The 19,952-nt window shown below is 44.0% G+C and overlaps 1 protein-coding gene across 4 annotated transcripts in view; it reads left to right on the top strand.

Moving 5' to 3' along the window:
• Positions 1-536: 536 nt before the first annotated feature.
• SLC12A6 (solute carrier family 12 member 6) overlaps positions 537-19,952 on the top strand; it is a 62,226-nt gene continuing 42,810 nt past the window's right edge. Inside the window, exons 1-8 of one of the 4 annotated variants that reach the window (XM_018558815.1) lie at positions 537-1,010; positions 2,305-2,578; positions 14,573-14,617; positions 14,703-14,791; positions 18,104-18,226; positions 18,325-18,471; positions 18,561-18,615; positions 18,847-18,977. In XM_018558815.1, the coding sequence (XP_018414317.1) occupies positions 2,344-2,578; positions 14,573-14,617; positions 14,703-14,791; positions 18,104-18,226; positions 18,325-18,471; positions 18,561-18,615; positions 18,847-18,977 (825 nt within the window). In that variant the 5' untranslated portion in view covers positions 537-1,010; positions 2,305-2,343. Of the gene's footprint in view, positions 1,011-1,151; positions 1,170-2,304; positions 2,579-11,338; positions 11,523-14,572; positions 14,618-14,702; positions 14,792-18,103; positions 18,227-18,324; positions 18,472-18,560; positions 18,616-18,846; positions 18,978-19,952 lie in introns of those variants that run through there. The other 3 variants (XM_018558822.1, XM_018558830.1, XM_018558838.1) reach the window with 3 other exon arrangements.

The raw sequence follows: 19,952 nt of genomic DNA, 5'->3' as shown, positions 1-19,952 counted from the left end.
CTACAAAGGAGATTTCTAACCTTTGTGGCTATTGATTAATATATTCAAATTACTTTTTTTTTTTTACTGGAGTTAAGCTTTAAATGCTAAGTATACAGTAGTCAGCCCCACCCTACATCTGGGTGTCTTACATGTGCCTACTTTTCTTTGTCTGTGCTCATAGACTCATTGAGCAATATGAGCGTGCACCCAGTACCAATTACATGTCATGCGATTCTCTACTTCCTGCCCTCTTCCTCTGTCATAACACCTGCCCATGCACCACTCCAGTCTACTCTGTACGGAGAGCAGGTCTTCTACACCGGAGAACCCCGACTGCCAACCCCATCCCGGACAACGGTACAACATCAACCCCAGCCCGAGGCCGCAGATTGCTACACCAGCTAAGCGCGCTCTCGACCTGCGCGGACGCGACCACGCACGGCTAGAGAAGCGCGCTCCCCTAGCATTATTCTAAGAGGCGCGCTCACGCCGTTCTCCTGCACCGGCTCCGTTCACCATATTATGCAAAAAACGGCCATGCGCGTGCATGTCCCTGCAGCTGCTCCCCTCTGTGGTGTTCTTGTCTTGTCCTCAGCCTCCTGACACCCTCCTGGGCTTTTTATTGTCCCTTTCTAGCCCCTGGTTGTGTCACCTCTCCTCCTGTGCTGTTCTACTAATCCCCTTCTTAGCTCATTTGTAACCTATTCCTGTTTACACGCCCCCCAGCCTTCTAATATACTGGACACCCCACCCACAACCTTTAGTCATCCCTTCGTTCATGCTCCTATACCAAAAAAAAAAAAAAAAGAGACACCTGCTTTTCTTATTGGCTCCTTGCTGTAACCCTCCATCAGTTTCTGCTGCCCCTTGTCACTGGGACTTTATTTATTTTCCCCTGTCATCCTTCATCACTGCTCCAAGCTGGATTGTGTCTGCACAGAAGATCCCTTCTCTTCATTTCATTCCGGGATAAAGCTGTGCTCTTCTTGCTTCCTGTCTCTCAACTTCCCCTTTCTGTTTCTTTTTGGGTAATACATATTTGTTATGTCGTTATGGCTTTCTTTGTGTTGTTGGCAGAGTTTTCCTCTACGTCTTTCCATTTAATGGTCCATGGTGATGTATTGTAGGCTGGATGGTTCTCTATCTTTAGGGTACAGGTTGGCTTTTGCCTTTTGTCACCCTCTGAGGTCTGAGGTGATGTCATATGTACTATGCCTATTCGTGTAATGTGGGTTTAGGATGCCATTAGGTCATAGTTTTATGTTATAGGTGATTCATTTCTGATCATGTCTCCGTTCACACTTGGCTGCTTTTCTCAATGCATTTGTTGCAGCTTTTTCAATGTGTGATGTGTCTTTGTTTTGGACAATGAAGATAGCATAACGTATAGATTGCTAGGGAGTGGGGATTATTTCAATGCTTTAAAATGCATGTTGGGGTCACTATACATGTTGCAGTCTGTCCATATAGTCTTTGTACAATCAACTTTAGAGTTACCAAATCTATATAATATGAGGTCCTACCTATACTATGCAATCAATTTGTATCCAATCAGGCAGGCCCTTGTATTACATAGTTGTTGGTAGATCTAAAGACAATTGGACAATGAAGGTAAAATAACATAGGCTGCTAGGGGGTGGGGAATTATTTGAATGCTCTAAAATGCATGTTAGGGTCCCCATACATGTTACAATCTGACCCAGAGGTGCCCCCAGGCGGGGTGTCACCCCTTACGGCTGCCGGGTGTCACCTGCTTGAACGTGATCACATTCACAAATTGCACAGGTGTGAAGGGGGACTCCGTCTCCATTTAGTTATATATCTTGCTCATATATAAGCTTATATATATTAGGAATGTTCAGATACCAGTGCTGATACTTGGCATTTTCACGAGAACTATCAGGGTTGCAGAGGTTGCAGCTGGGACCTGGCTCTGGCGCTCCACCACTGTCCTGAAATCATTAGTCTGTATTGTTTTAGGAAAACTGTCACATGACTCTAAACACAAATGTATCAGTACTCGTATCTGTGAGTACTTGGACAAGTATCAGTACTCGTACTTGGAAAAATGGTATTGGTGCATCCCTTATATATATTTATATAAAACAAAATCATACATGAAAACAGGAATGCACAAATCGCATGAGCTCCGTGTGCTCCTTAAAAATGAGAGTTGCCTCCTAATTTTTGAGTTTTCGTCTAGTCTTGGAGCTAGAAAAGTATCTGTACTTGTTCTTGTACTGAGTACGGTACTTGGTATCTGAACATCCCTAATAAATATATATCTATATACAGTATATGTATTATTATTATTTTTTTTTAGGTGGAAAAGTGGCCGCGAACAGCGAGGAGTTGGCGCCAATGCCTCCCAAAATGGCGTCTGTGAGGTTCACTGTGACCCCGACCAAGATGGACGATCTGGGTGGTATATCGGACACCAGCCCAGATCTCAGCTCGTCTTCTCGCGTCCGATTCAGCTCAAGAGACAGCGTTCGCGATGCCAGTCGAAGTGATGTGTACAGTGACAGCTCTTTGGCCACCACTGCTGTGGATCCAGCCAGTGAGAGGACCACAAACCCAATGGACAGCGGTGAAGGTAAGACACCATGCAGATAATAAAGACATAAAGAGCAATGGAAATATTCTCTATATTAAACATTGTGCCTGGAAATCATGTGATACAAATCATACTGTACTTGGATATTGTTCTTGACTTTTGGCCAGATGTTGAGATTTCATGTCCTATTTGCCAGTAAGGATATTAAAGGAGAACTATGGGGTTAGGGCTTTTCCCCATAGTTCTCCTTAGGGTAACGGGAGGACACAAACTAGCGTCCTCCCGTTACCCTGAGCTCAGTATACCGCAAGCTACAGCTGCGTTCTGGTCAGAATCGGGCAGGAACGCACTGCAACTGGTGTGAACGGGCCCTTACTAATAACAGAAATGTAGAAGGCAATCAAAATACATAAAACTGTAAAATGCACCTGGTAACTTAAAGTGACACTAAATTCAGGAGTTAAATCTTAAAAATACATTCAAGTAGCTTAACTATTAACAAAAATGTATCTTATTTGTGTATCACTCGGCTGTAGATCCTCAAATCATCTCTGAATTGGTGCTCACACTGTTCTTCCCTCTGGAGGGCGACTACTTTTGTTCCCCATGGTGTGTGTTGTAAAGTAACTGCCACTCCAACCTCACTCCTGCGATGGACTACAAGCTCATGTTTAGTTTACTAATTTGTACTGAGATTGTAGTCCATCACAGGAGTGAGCTTGGAGTGGTGACTACTTTACAGCACACACAGGGACCATGGAGAACAAAAGTAGCCACCCTCCAGAAGGAAGGACAGTGTCAGCACCAATTCAGAGATGATTTGAGGATCAACAGCCGAGTGACACACAAATAAGATACATTTTTGTTAATAGTTAAGGTACTTGAATGCATATTCCTCAGTGTCCTCACGTCCTGTACACTGTGTATAGGACGTGATGACTCAAGGATCCTTAGACTACTGCAGCAAAGGAGGAGAGAGTCTGCAAGGGACCTGTGTAAGAGCAAGCCAGCTCTGAGGATCAAGTGAGTATAACTTTGTTATTTTAGCCCATAGACCAGGGGTAGGCAACCTTGGCTCTCCAGCTGTGCTGAAACTACAAATCCCATAATGCTTCTGCCTCTGGGAGTCATGCCTGTGGCTTGCAATGCCTTATGGGATTTGTAGTTTCAGCACAGCTAGAGAGCCAAGGTTGCCTACCCCTGCCCTAGACCAAAATGAGCAGTTAACCCTTGGAGTGCGGGGTTAGCCCTACTGCAAGGCTTAAGAAATGTTTTTCCCAGAGTTCTTCTTTAAAGAAATTTTCTAGATCTTCCATTCTTGCTCTTCCAAGTGCCAGTCTGTGTCATATTGCTCCATTGTTGGATGTTTTGTTGTTAATAATTGATTCAAGGAAGCAAACGTTGTCTTCTACTTCTACACGTTCACCATCATCTCTGAAGCTAGCGGTCTTCCATGTTTTCACAGCCTCAGTTGTCTTGATGTTTACACAGATAAAGAGTATGATGTAACAACTCCATAAAGAGGCAGCATTACTGTGTAGGAGCAAAAGGCCACTGACTGATAAATTGGGCTGCAGTTGCAATCATTATGCGGAATCCTTCCTTTCTGGTTCTCCTCAATGCCAGCCAATCTACACTAGACATGTGCACTGCCAAAAAATTTGTTTCGTTTTAAATTCGGATTTGTGTTATTTCGTTTTTCAGGATTCGGGTGTGAAAGTCAATTCGGAATTCGGATTCGGACGAAATTCGGTAGCGGTAGTACGAACGTTCGTTTCGTTTTCTGTTCTTATACGTTTCTTATTCGTTTCGTTCGTTTGCAGCAAAAGTGACATTTGAGGGGGAAAAAATATTTTTCTCCTTCTCTAATGTCACTTTGCTCCAACGAACGAAACGAATAAGAAACGAATAAGAACAGAAAACGAAACGAACGTTCGTGCGAACGCTACCGAATTTCGGAAATGGAAATTCGGATTCGTTTGCATTCGTTATGTCTGTAATTCGGATACATCCGAATGTCCGAATTTACGAAAATTCGTCCGAATTTCGATTCGGAACGAAACGAATCGCACATGTCTAATCTACACTGCTCTTCTAGGTAAGTAGAGGAGGAGTGCACATTGACTGGCATTCAGGAGAAACAGGAAGGAAAAATTTAGCCTAATGGAGGAGTAAAGTACCACAAGTCAGCTTAAAGGTGTTGTAAAGTCCCAGCATACACTTTCCTCTTATAACATCAGCATTGTAATAGGAATACATACCAGAGTTGTTTTTGATGTAATCAAAGCTTACATGAAAAAATCCCTTTTATGTAGCGAGTGCTGCCTTCTGTCCGTCCATCACTTTCAACTTCTTCCTGGATTCCCAGTGGGCTTTGATGTGATGCAATTTAAATGTTTCAAGACTACATATCCCATCATGCATTGTTTCCATCAAATAATGATAAAGTGACATTGTTCAGACGCTGAGTTGTAGTTCAGAAGGCAGGCTTAGCTAGAGTTGTGACACAAGGAAGTGCACATTCACAGGGCTGAGTAAAATTGTGCCAGTGCACTGAGGATCCTATAGGCATCTTCAATCAGCAAGTTTACAAACGTCTAGATTGATACGGTTTTTAGGATTAGGAGGGGAATTATGGAAATTCAAGCCACAGTGTGGAGCTCGGGACTTTGAATTTGGCATGTCTCCATGCATCTTTGCTGCATAAATTGGATGACTGCATTTTTTTATTATAATAAGGTTGTGCCTGTGTATTAGTTAAAGGAGAAGTACAGGAAGAATAAATGATACTCTTCCCAATACTTAGAGACGGCGTGTGACACTGCAGCTGTCACATTTCGGCTCTGTAGATTGAGAATTGAGGAATCACAAACCTCTGATCACTCAGCTCAGGCCTCATTCTTACAAGGTAGAATGGGGCCGTACAGATCCATGCGGCGTGCAAGGCCGTATCGGGCCATTCCCGGGAAGGACAGGTGCTGCGTGCGCCCTATGCTCACCCGAGCTGCACATCCCTGCAGATTCATCCTGTCTGTGTCCGAGTATGGACACCCACACCCGCACGTATGTGCAGCTCGGGCTGTGCGTACGACAGCGTACGGCCGCGTCCTCCCATAGGGAAGAACAGGCTGCTGCGTACAATCACACGCGGCACCTGTCCTTCCCGTGAACGGCCCGATACGGCCGTGCACGCTGCACGGATCTGTACTGCCCCACTCTCCGCTGTGTGAATGAGGCCTAGGAGAGTAGCGTCAGTCACCACTCCCCGCAGGGATTCCCCCTTCCCTCTCTATTCCTCCAGCGCTTGTAGGAAGGACAGACAGGGGAGGGGTCGGGCACAGTCACCACTCCCCACAGGGATTCCCCCTCTCTATTCCTGCAGCGCTTGTAGGAAGGACAGACAGGAGAGGGGTCGAGCACAGCTGGCTCTGACTCTAGAGAGGCAGAGCCAGCTGGAAACAGGCACCACTCCCCATAGGGATTTCCCCTCTTTATTCCTCCAGCGCTTGTAGGAAGGACAGACAGGGGAGGGGTCAGGCACAGATGGATCTGACTCTAGAGAGGCAGAGCCAGCTGGCATCAGTCACCACTCCCCACAGGGATTCCCCCTCTTTATTCCTCCAGCGCTTGTAGGAAGGACAGACAGGGGAGGGGTCAGGCACAGCTGGCTCTAGAGAGGCAGAGCCAGCTGGCCTCAGTTACCACTCCCCATAGGGATTTCCCCTCTTTATTCCTCCAGCGCTTGTAGGAAGGACAGACAGGGGAGGGGTCAGGCACAGCTGGCTCTAGAGAGGCAGAGCCAGCTGGCCTCAGTCACCACTCCCCATAGGGATTTCCCCTCTTTATTCCTCCAGCGCTTGTAGGAAGGACAGACAGGGGAGGGGTCAGGCACAGCTGGCTCTAGAGAGGCAGAGCCAGCTGGCCTCAGTCACCACTCCCCATAGGGATTTCCCCTCTTTATTCCTCCAGCGCTTGTAGGAAGGACAGACAGGGGAGGGGTCAGGCACAGCTGGCTCTAGAGAGGCAGAGCCAGCTGGCCTCAGTCACCACTCCCCATAGGGATTTCCCCTCTTTATTCCTCCAGCGCTTGTAGGAAGGACAGACAGGGGAGGGGTCAGGCACAGCTGGCTCTAGAGAGGCAGAGCCAGCTGGCCTCAGTCACCACTCCCCATAGGGATTTCCCCTCTTTATTCCTCCAGCGCTTGTAGGAAGGACAGACAGGGGAGGGGTCAGGCACGGCTGGCTCTGACTCTAGAGAGGCCAGCTGGCATCAGTCACCACTCCCCACAGGGATTCCCCCTCTTTATTCCTCCAGCGCTTGTAGGAAGGACTATTAGAAGGACTATAGAATTATCCAGGAATATAAGTAAGCATGAACTGTTCTGCAATGATTAGAAGACTGGGTGTAATTTAGAAAGCTCACCGTGCTTTTCATTGTCATGCTTTATATGTTCCAAGGTAACACGCTTGCCACATGCTTTGATCTGGTGTTCAGTAAGAGGCCACTTTTTATCCACCTAGTGTCCAACTTCTGAGAAGGCTTTTGGGGCATTCTGGAGGAGCAATCATATCTTCACTTCTTATATACTACATCTCTCTGTGACTCAGATAATAGAGACCCAGTTACAGTTATGTACACGTTAAGTGCTTTGCAGTAAAATGCATTGGCAATATGAACGACATTCCTTTCATATCTATAACTGATGTGCTGCATGTGGTTTCCCTGTGCTTTTTATCATTCAGTTAGATCACACAAGCAGAATTGAATTCAATTTGGAGGAGAGTTATAACATACAATATAGTCTATTTATGGATGAAGAGCATGATTGTGACAGTTACTAGGGATATCTGAGGAAATGATATACAATACTTTTAACATTTCTCCAGCCTTACAAAGCTGCAGCATACACCAAATACCTCAATTATTGTGTTATTATTTACTATAGTTTAAGGCTCCATTCACATTAGGGTGCGATTAGGTGATTTTATATGTGTTTAACATGGTTTTCTAAATGGATATATATGCATCTAATTTTTTCCAATGGATCCATTCACACATTGCGTTTAGATGCTTTTAGATGCAGTCTGTTTAGCTGTTTTTAGAAAAATAGAAGTCAGGTGCATCCAGAACACATTTTTTAGCTTCTAAACGCACCAAAACGCGTTTATTTGCAGAAATCTCATTGGCTACTTTCAGTGGACTGTTTCAAAGGACAAATTCGTGTAAACATGCGTCATTTTAAGCATCTAGCCTGGCAGATTTTGCAGACAGATATCTACATAAAAACACAAGTGGCCATTGGGAATGAAGCCTTACAGTGAAACTTGGTGCATTTTACCCCAATGCAGACTTTAAAGTGGATCCTTATTGGAACTATAGCCAAACTTTAATAAAGAAGAACTCCAGGCAGATAAAAACTTACCCTTGCAGTGAGGTTACCCCCACACTTCCGGGTGAAGTGCTTATGTAGGGGGCTGGAATAAAGCAGATTTACATACTTGATCCCGGCTTTCTCTGGGCTGCTAGACCGGTTCCCATAGCCTCTTCTTCCCTGGGCTCCGGCAGTCTAGGGACCGCTGATGTTATCACTGTCCTATGGAGGTACACTGATTTGCATTAGACGTGAGAAACATTCCATGGGTGGAGTGAAGAGAGGTGAATGCTGACTGCAGCAGAACCGAGGATCAGGTGAGTATATCTTCTGTATTCCAGCTGGCTCCCGGGAGGTGAATTGAGGGGAGAAGGAGCTGTAACAGCACAGACAGTAATTAGACGCCTCCAGAAGAGGAAAGGGTTATGATGTGCAAGAAGGGAGAGAAACATGGGGGAGATGAACTCTGGGGAAATTATTTATTAACCCTTGCATTGGGGCTACTTGGAGGATCGGGTGAGTATGATTTTGTTATTTTCCTCCCTAGATCAAAACAAGCACTTAACCCTTGCAGTTTGGGGGTAGCCCCACTGCAAGGGTTAATAATAGGGCTGTTACTGATTAAAATTTTCGTGTTCGATTAATCAAATTTTTTTTTATCGATTAATTTAGGATCACACTAATCCACCACGTTATTAATCTCACGTGCTCCACTCAATATGGCCGCCGCTTGAGTGGGGCACGTGAGAGTGATAACGTGCTGGATTAGTGTGATCCTAGTTCATTGTATGACTTCATTGCTGTGCTGTATGTGTATAGGTCAATGCCTTGGCTGGCGCTCGTGCAGAAAGTTTCTTGGGCAAACTCACCGGTTCCGTCGGTTAACGAAGGGAAGGGTGGAGGAGTCCGGTGACGTCACGGACATCGATGTCACTGGAGCGGATTGAGTAATGAACTTTTGTTGAGCCAGCAGGGTCACCCACTCAATAGATTTTGGCTGATTCCTGTGAATCAATTCTGACAAGGTGTATAGCCAGCTTTAGGATGCCTATGTCCTTTGTGAAGATTCTCCAAGCAAATGAGATTTTTGGCTGGGACTCTGGTTGCACATAAATCTCCTTCCTGTATGTAGAATGACATAACAGGAAGCATGTAGTGTGAGGGAGAAGAATCCACTTGGTGATGAAGATCCTGATTTTGCCTGCTGATGTTTATCATTTCCTCTTAGATGATGGTGCAATGTCACCTTGTAATAAAAGTAGTTTACAGCTTTAAGCCTGAACTATATATAAAACTTATTGTCATCAGGACAACACACTGTTAACCTATAGCCGGGAGCTTAGTCTAGTTCACCTTGTTATTCCAGTACTGCTTCTCATTAGAAGTCTCTCTACTCTCTAGTCATGTCATCACACCTTTTTTATTAATAATATATGTTACTCCTGACTCCATAAACCAAGGGTGGGCAACTCCAGCCCTCCAGCTGTTGTGGAACTACAAGTCCCATGAGGCACTGCATGACTGATAGCTACAGGCATGACTCCCAGAGGCATGTTGGGATTTGTAGTCAAAGCACAGCTAGAGTTGCCCACCCCTGCCATAAACTTTTGCTGATTGGCTATAGCCTGAGGATCATTGTAGATTATGTACAGGCACCATTGTCTGAGCCTGCCATGCTGAGTAAAGAGGAACTTCCAGTGCTGCAGCTGACCCCGGATGACAATGCGGGCCAGGACCCCTGTGAGCCCCTTCTCCTGCAGTCAATAACAGGTATACAGAGATATCCCAGGAGGCTGCAGGAGCAGGAACATATCATTCTCACCTAGGCGAGAATAACGTTGTGGGTCGGGGTTGGATGTGTTTTATATTGCAAGAGGGAGATGGGGGGTTACATGGAGCTAAAGGGAGGCTGGGTCCTTTTTAAAGTGATATTACAGTCAAAAGGTTCCTAAACTATTTGAAATGCTGATGAAATCACTTACAATGGATGCTTCTCCTTGATGTGTAAACGTTTTAGTTTCCTGCTGAATCAGCTGGTCCTCTTAAAGTGATTCTCCGTTCCCCATACTTCCTGGTTGGGGAAGGATACTGATGGCAGAGGAGCCATTGGTGAAGAGAGAAGGAGTGTGGCCTGCCACAGGGCTGTGTGTGCCTATGGACGCACACAGCCAGCCACTGCAGGCAAGAGCACGCACGGGTGCCTCCATTAGCCGATGTAGGCACCCGTACAGGGGGCGGGGGAAGAACGCTGCAGCAACCCACTTGAAAATTAGGAATTTAAAGATTTTAAAGATAAACAACAACAGCCTCAGGCAAAGGTGGGCATCCAAATAGCAAATATATAAAAAAAGAAGGTTTAATATCGCTTTAAGTTGGCTCCTTTCCCTTGCAGGGTCCTATGGAGCCACCCTTGTGTGTGCTAGTCAACTGTATCTACACAAACACACTGACACAGCAAGGAAACCCACTCCCCTGCTCCCTGCTGCTCTTCCCACCGCCCTACACCCTTCTTCAAGCTAGTAGGTTGATAGTTGCTGGAGATTGCTCTTTATCTTGTGATCTTGTACTGTACAGAAAGTTCAGGGAAGCAGAGCTGAGAGAGTTGGAGCTGTTCATAAACATGATGACTGTAAGTGCTTGGGGAAAAATGTAAAGCAATGCTTTGCTGAGCATTGTTTATTTGTTTGATCTGGACTCAGTACTAAGAAAAATTTGAGCGTTTAATACTGCTTTAAGTTCATGCTAGGCTAATCTCAGGCTAAATGGGGCAGGCACAAGTATAATAAGCTGTTGCTATGACTTTTTGTGTTTATTGTACACATGTGAGTCACACCCCAGACTGAAAGCAGTTTACTAGAATGTCTTAATAACAGACGCTTAACTTAGAACCTATTGTATAATTGGAGACTTGAAGACAAAACAGCCACTGTCAGAGCAGAGAACGCGCCACTTCACGACACCTTCAGACGTCTGCTGGTGTTAAAGGGAGGCAGGATTATGTAAGGTGCGAGGTTAACTAGATGCTGATGACACCACTGTGCCTTTAAGATCATGCCCCTCCCACTTTGATGGGAGAGGCACATGTGACAGGGAAGCACTGATAGTCTCTGTGTTCCAGCAGCCAGAGCAGGAAAGATAAGTGCATGGGAGGAGGACGGAGAGTACAAAAGTTTCCAAAATTGGAAACAACTCAGTACATAAGATCAGAGTTCTACCAGACAGCTATGGGAGTTCCAAGCGGAAGCTGTGGCTGAGCACATCCTGGGGAAAAAGGAGCAACGCTGGGCTGATTTTAGATGATCATTAATCACAGGGAGACCTTGCAGGACAGAAAGATAGTAAAAGGAGCGTTTGAGGAATATTCGGGAAGCCAGGAAAGTAATCGGAGTAAAGAATTACGAATGGGAAGTTTGAACTGAAGGTTATAAGGTAGCGTTGAAGGCAGAATTAACAAGACAACCAGAATAGTAACAATAGCCATAGCGGCGTACACAGCAGCGCAAACATGCCACATTTTACAGTCACCAAAGTACCCGATCCCGAGGATGACATAGAGGAGGAAAGTTTCACTGCCCTAAGAGAAGCCGAGAATGAAGATTCCTGGGGGACTGGTAAGTCACTGTTTCTGTCACTCCACCCAGCAATCTGGTGTTCCTGATCAGTGGTTTGGAAAACAAGCAGATGGGAGAGGTGGAGGGAATGGCATTTCTCAGTGGGTCCCTTCAAGCAGTACTTGTGATTTATGGAGTGACAATGATTAGGCTGTAAATGTTATTATATAGTAAAGCTGGCCATACACTGTTTGAATTTCGTGCAAAGGTTTGTTGGAAAGGCTTCATCACAGCATTTAAACTTGTCATTATTGAGTCTACTGATTTCATCAAAAGCCCTTAGAAATGTGGCCTAGAGCTACAACACGATTGGAATCCCAGACGTATAAAACAGGCTGCAGTTAGGTCACACACACGCATTGCAATATCTACGCTTTTTCCTGATTCATGTTAGGATTTTACCCGTAAAGAAAAAGTGTTTCCATCCTCAGAAACCTAGTCCATTAGACCCCATAAATCATTGGAAAATCAAATGAAATTTTACTGGCGTCAAAAAAGGACAGGATTTTATTTTTGAAAAATTAACCCTTGCAGTGGGGCTATCCCCCCCGCCCCCCACAATGCAAGGGTTAACTGCTTATTGTGGTCTAGGGAAGAAAATAAAGAAGGAATACTCTCCTGTTCCTCAGTCTCGTCTGGCTGAGAGACCGGTCCCCGCAGCCTCTTCTCCCCCTGGCTCCGTGAGTCGTCACGTCTAATACAGGTCCATTAGACATGACGACGCTGGGGGAGAGAAGTGAGTGGCCACTGCCGCAGGACAGAGGATCAGGTGAGTATTTCTTTTTTTATTTTCAACTCCAGAGAAAAACGAACACTTAAAGAGGAACTCCAGGATTTTCAAAAGTTAACCCCTTAAACTCCCATGAGGAATTGCAAGATTCTCACAGTCACAGACATGACTCCCGGAGAGAGATGCATCATGGGATTTGTAGTTTTACCCAAAGCTGGAGGGCTGGAGTTTGGCTAGGGGCACACATAAAGAAAATATACTTGCCTGACTGCTAGACCGGTCCCTACAGCCTCTGTGACATCATCAAGTCCATGCACGGTGCATTCACCTGTACTAGATGTGAGGACGCAGAGGGACATACCACAGCTGTATCGGCTTCTTTATTGCATTCCCTAGGCAAGCACTTAACCCTTGGGTAGCCTTACTGCAAGGGTTAACTTTTTAAACTCCTGGAGTTCCCTTTGAAGATCTTTGGGTAGGAATTATAACAGTTAAAAAAATGTTTTGCCAAGTCTGGTATTGAAAGGGAAATGTCTTGCATATGTTTCACGTGGATATCCATCTGTTATCCAGAGTCAAACGTACCATAACTTCTTCCCATCATCGTATTTCTTACTGCAATTGGTACTGCGGTCATCATATGTATTGCTTTTGTTACAAAGTGATAACTTTAGTAAAAAGACATTAAACAGAAAGTGAACTGAAGCTACAAATGTACATGATAACCGATTGCACTTCTACAACGTCTCCTATCTAAAAAAGGGACATTGTACTTCTTTAATCGGGCACAATCCAATGTTTGAGCAGCCCACACATCATCGTCACATGGTTTCTCATGATTCAATATTTGTGCGCTAAACCTGCCTCGGTCAACTTTACTGTCAGCTTAGAATTTTAAGTTTAAAATAGTTTTAATAGGTTTATTAGTTTTAGTTTGAGTCATAAGACACTGATAGGGTTATTCACAAAAGGGTGAAGAGTTTGGAGAAGGCAGGAGAAGTGAACAATCTAGGGACAACTTAGCTGAACTGGAAAGTGAGCTGAATTGGAGAATCTTTCCAAATCAGCTATTTTGTCCTAGATTGGTCACTTCTCCTGCCTTCTCCAAACTCTTCACCCTTTTGTGAATAACCCTGTAAATGGAAGTAGACAGGCTCAGGGAGTTTTTTTATTTTCCATGCACAGTGTAATTATAATCAGATCTGTCCTTAAGGCTCCATTCACACCTAGGCATTTTGTCATTCAAAGGTAAGTGTCACAAAAAACTCAAGACAAAGAATCCCATTCATTTCTTTGGCCCCTGTTCACACCTGAGCATTTTGTCACAAGCAGAAACATGGCTGTCGCTGGAAAACGTCCATGAACTACTTTTTGGCAGATTACAGGGCTTTTTTGGTCCCATAGGGAAACCTTGTGCGACAAAACGTTCAGGTGTGAACAGGGAACATAGAAATGAATGGGATTCCTGGTCTTGAGTGTTTTGTCATGCTTAGCTTTGAGCGACAAAACACCTGGGTGCATATGGAGCCTTAAGGACAGAAAAAAAAAACTCCCCGAGCCTGTCTACAAATTCCATTTGTCAAATACTAATTGAAAATGATAGATTGATCATCTGATGAGTACCGGCGCCTGTGTAACCAGGATATCGGGCTCAAACTACATGCCTGGATTCGGGAGTGTGGCAACACACTGCTCCAATTTTGACCATATGCTGGCAACTTGGCCAAAATTCTAGCAGTGTCTGGCCCCGTCGGCACCCCTCCATTTGTCAAAAGTCAGTTTTTTAATCAACTTTTGTCCAAGGTGCTGGTCCAAAAGTTGTTGACTGAACAGGGACTGCAGGTATTCTGACAGCTGCATTTCCATTGCTGACAGAATAAAACAACTCTGAGTAGGGGTTCTCATTCAGCCCACAGGGCTGAACAATAAAAAGCAATGGGGGGGGGGATTAAAAAAACTGGAGCAGACAAAATCTGGAGCAAAATCAGGAGCAGCTGCCCATGGCAACCAATCAGCCTCTCTTTTCTTTTTGTTCAGTTAAGCATTGAAAATGAAAGATAGAAGCTGATTGGTTACTATAGGCAACTGCTCCAGATTCTGCCTGCTCCAGTTTTTATGAATCCCCCCCCCCAATGAGTGTATGACCAGCTTAAGTTGAGCACTGTTTAATATTTTATCCAAGTGGATATGTAAACACCAATCCTATGTATAATGTTCATTTTTTGTTTTACTGTTTATTTATTTTTACACCTCTTTACTATATTATTGTAAAGTCTTCAGATACCCAAGATCATTTTAATTCCTTTGTTTCCCACAAAAGATCGAAGTCAGACATCAGTAACAGAGGAAAACAGCAAGCTTCTAGGTATAGTTTTTTTTTCGGGTTTAAAACTGCATTATGTTTAATGAAGCATGTGACAGTTCTTATAATTGAACACTGTCTTCTTCAGAGATTGACCGCAGCAAGAACTCGGCTCTCTACCAGAATCACAATGAGGAAGGGGAAGATTCGTATGACAGAAATCTGGCTTTGTTTGAGGTAAGACACACGTGGTCACTTTTTATAATCCTCAGTTATCTTAACAGAGAACTATGGGGTAAGTGGTTTTCCCCATAGTTCTCTTTAGGGTCACGGGAGGATATATCAACCTCCTCCTGGGACCCAAAGCTCAGTGTATAGCGAGCTATTGCCCGCGATATACTGAGAGCGCAGCAGCCGGGACGGATCCCGACAATGCTGTCTGGATCTACCCAGCTGCGTGAGTGACAGCTGGCTCTGCCTATCTAGAGGCAGAGCCAGCTGTATCTTCTACAACGTCTCCTATCTAAAAAAGGGACATTGTACTTCTTTAATCGGGCACAATCCAATGTTTGAGCAGCCCACACATCATCGTCACATGGTTTCTCATGATTCAATATTTGTGCGCTAAACCTGCCTCGGTCAACTTTACTGTCAGCTTAGAATTTTAAGTTTAAAATAGTTTTAATAGGTTTATTAGTTTTAGTTTGAGTCATAAGACACTGATAGGGTTATTCACAAAAGGGTGAAGAGTTTGGAGAAGGCAGGAGAAGTGAACAATCTAGGGACAACTTAGCTGAACTGGAAAGTGAGCTGAATTGGAGAATCTTTCCAAATCAGCTATTTTGTCCTAGATTGGTCACTTCTCCTGCCTTCTCCAAACTCTTCACCCTTTTGTGAATAACCCTGTAAATGGAAGTAGACAGGCTCAGGGAGTTTTTTTATTTTCCATGCACAGTGTAATTATAATCAGATCTGTCCTTAAGGCTCCATTCACACCTAGGCATTTTGTCATTCAAAGGTAAGTGTCACAAAAAACTCAAGACAAAGAATCCCATTCATTTCTTTGGCCCCTGTTCACACCTGAGCATTTTGTCACAAGCAGAAACATGGCTGTCGCTGGAAAACGTCCATGAACTACTTTTTGGCAGATTACAGGGCTTTTTTGGTCCCATAGGGAAACCTTGTGCGACAAAACGTTCAGGTGTGAACAGGGAACATAGAAATGAATGGGATTCCTGGTCTTGAGTGTTTTGTCATGCTTAGCTTTGAGCGACAAAACACCTGGGTGCATATGGAGCCTTAAGGACAGAAAAAAAAAACTCCCCGAGCCTGTCTACAAATTCCATTTGTCAAATACTAATTGAAAATGATAGATTGATCATCTGATGAGTACCGGCGCCTGTGTAACCAGGATATCGGGCTCAAACTACATGCCTGGATTCGGGAGTGTGGCAACACACTGCTCCAATTTTGACCATATGCTGGCAACTTGGCCAAAATTCTAGCAGTGTCTGGCCCCGTCGGCACCCCTCCATTTGTCAAAAGTCAGTTTTTTAATCAACTTTTGTCCAAGGTGCTGGTCCAAAAGTTGTTGACTGAACAGGGACTGCAGGTATTCTGACAGCTGCATTTCCATTGCTGACAGAATAAAACAACTCTGAGTAGGGGTTCTCATTCAGCCCACAGGGCTGAACAATAAAAAGCAATGGGGGGGGGGATTAAAAAAACTGGAGCAGACAAAATCTGGAGCAAAATCAGGAGCAGCTGCCCATGGCAACCAATCAGCCTCTCTTTTCTTTTTGTTCAGTTAAGCATTGAAAATGAAAGATAGAAGCTGATTGGTTACTATAGGCAACTGCTCCAGATTCTGCCTGCTCCAGTTTTTATGAATCCCCCCCCCCAATGAGTGTATGACCAGCTTAAGTTGAGCACTGTTTAATATTTTATCCAAGTGGATATGTAAACACCAATCCTATGTATAATGTTCATTTTTTGTTTTACTGTTTATTTATTTTTACACCTCTTTACTATATTATTGTAAAGTCTTCAGATACCCAAGATCATTTTAATTCCTTTGTTTCCCACAAAAGATCGAAGTCAGACATCAGTAACAGAGGAAAACAGCAAGCTTCTAGGTATAGTTTTTTTTTCGGGTTTAAAACTGCATTATGTTTAATGAAGCATGTGACAGTTCTTATAATTGAACACTGTCTTCTTCAGAGATTGACCGCAGCAAGAACTCGGCTCTCTACCAGAATCACAATGAGGAAGGGGAAGATTCGTATGACAGAAATCTGGCTTTGTTTGAGGTAAGACACACGTGGTCACTTTTTATAATCCTCAGTTATCTTAACAGAGAACTATGGGGTAAGTGGTTTTCCCCATAGTTCTCTTTAGGGTCACGGGAGGATATATCAACCTCCTCCTGGGACCCAAAGCTCAGTGTATAGCGAGCTATTGCCCGCGATATACTGAGAGCGCAGCAGCCGGGACGGATCCCGACAATGCTGTCTGGATCTACCCAGCTGCGTGAGTGACAGCTGGCTCTGCCTATCTAGAGGCAGAGCCAGCTGTACCCGCCCCGTCCCCCGTCCCTTCCACCAGTCAGCACTAGAGGGTCGGAGAGGGAAGTGGGGGAATCCCTGCGGGGAGTCGTGACTGACAGTTACAGAAAAGTGAGCAAGCGACGGTATGTGTTTGCTAACTTCCCAATCAATAGAGCCGACCTGTGACAGCTTCTTTGTCACAGGTCGGCTCTAACTATGAGGATGAGTGGAAATCACTCATCTCATAGTTCTCTTTTAAAGTATGTCATTCCTAACAATGAACTACTCTTATTTGCTCTCTTTTCATCCATTAATTATTCCGGTAAAGGGGGTTTGTTATATATGTTCAATAAGTATAAACAAATTCCTGTTCACCCTGCCAGAAATTAATTGAGCTCCATACCTTCATTTGAGCTGACAACACAGTGCAACTTCTGCATTGACATCACAATGACTGTTATTAACCCGGCCCAGGTTACTCCTGTGGACTACAAAACATCCCCCTCCCATGTCATGGAGATAAGGAGAGGAGCGAGCAGCCTAGGGTGACAATGCTGCACCCCCATAGATACAGAACAGTAAGTCACACTAGGATCACCAGATGCAAATAACGGGGAAAAACCTGAAAAAGAACACTAATGCATCCATTACATACCAGAATTGGTGAGCTGCAGTATATTACATTTTTTATTCTTGGATTTAGATTTAATTTAAAGTGACATCATATTCTTTAGATATGTCTGTGCAGAATATAACATCAGGAATGACCCCCAGAAGGAATGGGTGTCCTCAGATCTGTATTGTACACCCTTCTTTTGTGTTATTCTTAATAACAGTGCTGTGGTCAAAGGTTACTTCTGCCCCTGGCCTGTGTGTGGCCCTCAAGAATGAGTTATGTAACCTTGAATTGTAGTTCCAAATTGACAGTTCCAGCTTGGTTTTTCTTATGGTATTCACTTCTGAATATAATTTACAATATACATGTATGCCTTTCTTTTTACAGGAAGAAATGGACACAAGGCCCAAAGTTTCTTCCCTCTTGAATCGTCTGGCCAATTATACTAACCTTCCACAAGGTGCAAAAGAACATGAGGAGGAGAGTGAGGGTAAAAAAAAGGCGACTAAGGTGAGGAGATGAATATGAATAATGTTAGACTACAGATCGCAGAGCTCAGCTTGTCAGTACATTGCATTGACTGCACCTATGTTTTTTTGTTTCATCAGGCACCTCGAATGGGAACAATTATGGGAGTGTATCTACCATGCTTGCAAAACATTTTTGGTGTTATCTTGTTTCTTCGTCTCCCGTGGGTAGTGGGGACTGCTGGGGTACTACATGCCTTCTGCATTGTGTTTTCCTGCTGCTGCTGTGTGAGTAGTGTTATAATATGTCATGTTTTTTAGATTTGATGGTTAATATGGGTTACATAGGCAAATGTGATGCCATTTTCTCTTTTCAGACGATGCTTACAGCAATCTCAATGAGTGCTATAGCCACCAATGGGGTAGTGCCAGGTAAAGTCTATACTCTCTGTCACGCTGTTCTCCGCAGTCTTTTCTATGTCTTGTCATTTTTGTGTACTGTTTTTCCTGTTCCTTTTTTTTTTTTTTTTTTTTTTTTACTTTTCAATTCAGACTACCTTTCTTTTCTATTTGTCCTGTCTGGAGAGTTCTAATTGTCTCCAGTCATACAGTATCATTCTTTACACTATTGTTGTTTTTTTATTCTTTTTTTCTTTTAATTAGCGGGCGGGTCATATTTTATGATTTCCCGAGCACTTGGCCCTGAATTTGGAGGTGCTGTTGGTCTGTGTTTCTACCTCGGAACAACCTTTGCTACTGCTATGTATATCCTTGGAGCAATTGAGATATTCCTGGTAAGCCATGATGACATTCCCTACAGGCTGTATTTTATAATATGTTGTACTGAAAGGTAAATTTGCTTAAGTTGGCCATAGCCAGTTTGCTTTTGATGAAGTTGCAGTTTTTTTTTCAACTTCACCATTATCCTAATTTTGGTAGTCAATCAAACACATGGTTGGTAGGTTGCTTAGTTTCTGGGGATTACTCGCGATCCTATGTGCGATTCCCTTTGGTTAAAATTGACTGAAAATGTTCACGTGTATGTCATATGTCACATGTATGGCCAGCATTACGGCATCTGTAAAGGGATCTACAGACATTAGAGAAAAGTTATTTAGTGGTTATATACAGTTTTGAAAATGTTTGCATACTTGTAAGCCCTTCCCACTACACTAGTCAAAGCTCCCTGACTGAGTCCTCTGGGGACCAAATGCCTTGGCTGGGGTTGATTTTTCTACACCCCTTATTCACATAAACATGTAAGACAGACTTTACAAGTTTATAGAGTGCAACACTGCACATACACCTTGCCCTGAGGATAGTAAGATCATGTCTTGATAAATAACCACCCTTCCACGTGAATGGCCAGTTTTAGAACATGCATCCAAGTCTTGACTTGGTATGAGGAATGTGTCCTACAGCAGTTTCCGTTTCTTTGTAGAGTTTAGAATGAATAGACAGTAGTCCCTCCTTCGACAGTAGTCCCCTCCTTCGACTTCTTCATTCACTTAAACATGAACATTCATGTTACAGGTAGCAGCACACAGCAGGAATGCCGGAGGCACACATGTGCAACTGTCTTCAAAAGTCTATAAGGAAAATAAAGCTGTTCATGCACTGCTCGAATTTCAGCCATGTCAGCAAGACTCTGCCAACAATTTAAGCAGTGCTTGTCCCTGTCGGCACCCATCCTTGATGGAGCCAGGCTGAAAATCTGCAGCTGAACTGTGCTGCTGTCAGAATACAATAACCCAGCAGGGGAGATTCCA

This window comes from Nanorana parkeri, unplaced genomic scaffold, assembly GCF_000935625.1.
Source record: "Nanorana parkeri isolate BGI_ZX_2015 unplaced genomic scaffold, ASM93562v1 scaffold15, whole genome shotgun sequence".
NCBI classification, from domain to species: Eukaryota; Metazoa; Chordata; class Amphibia; order Anura; family Dicroglossidae; genus Nanorana; species Nanorana parkeri.
Note: the sequence above shows the minus strand (reverse complement) of the source record. Positions and strands in the feature narration are given on the sequence as shown.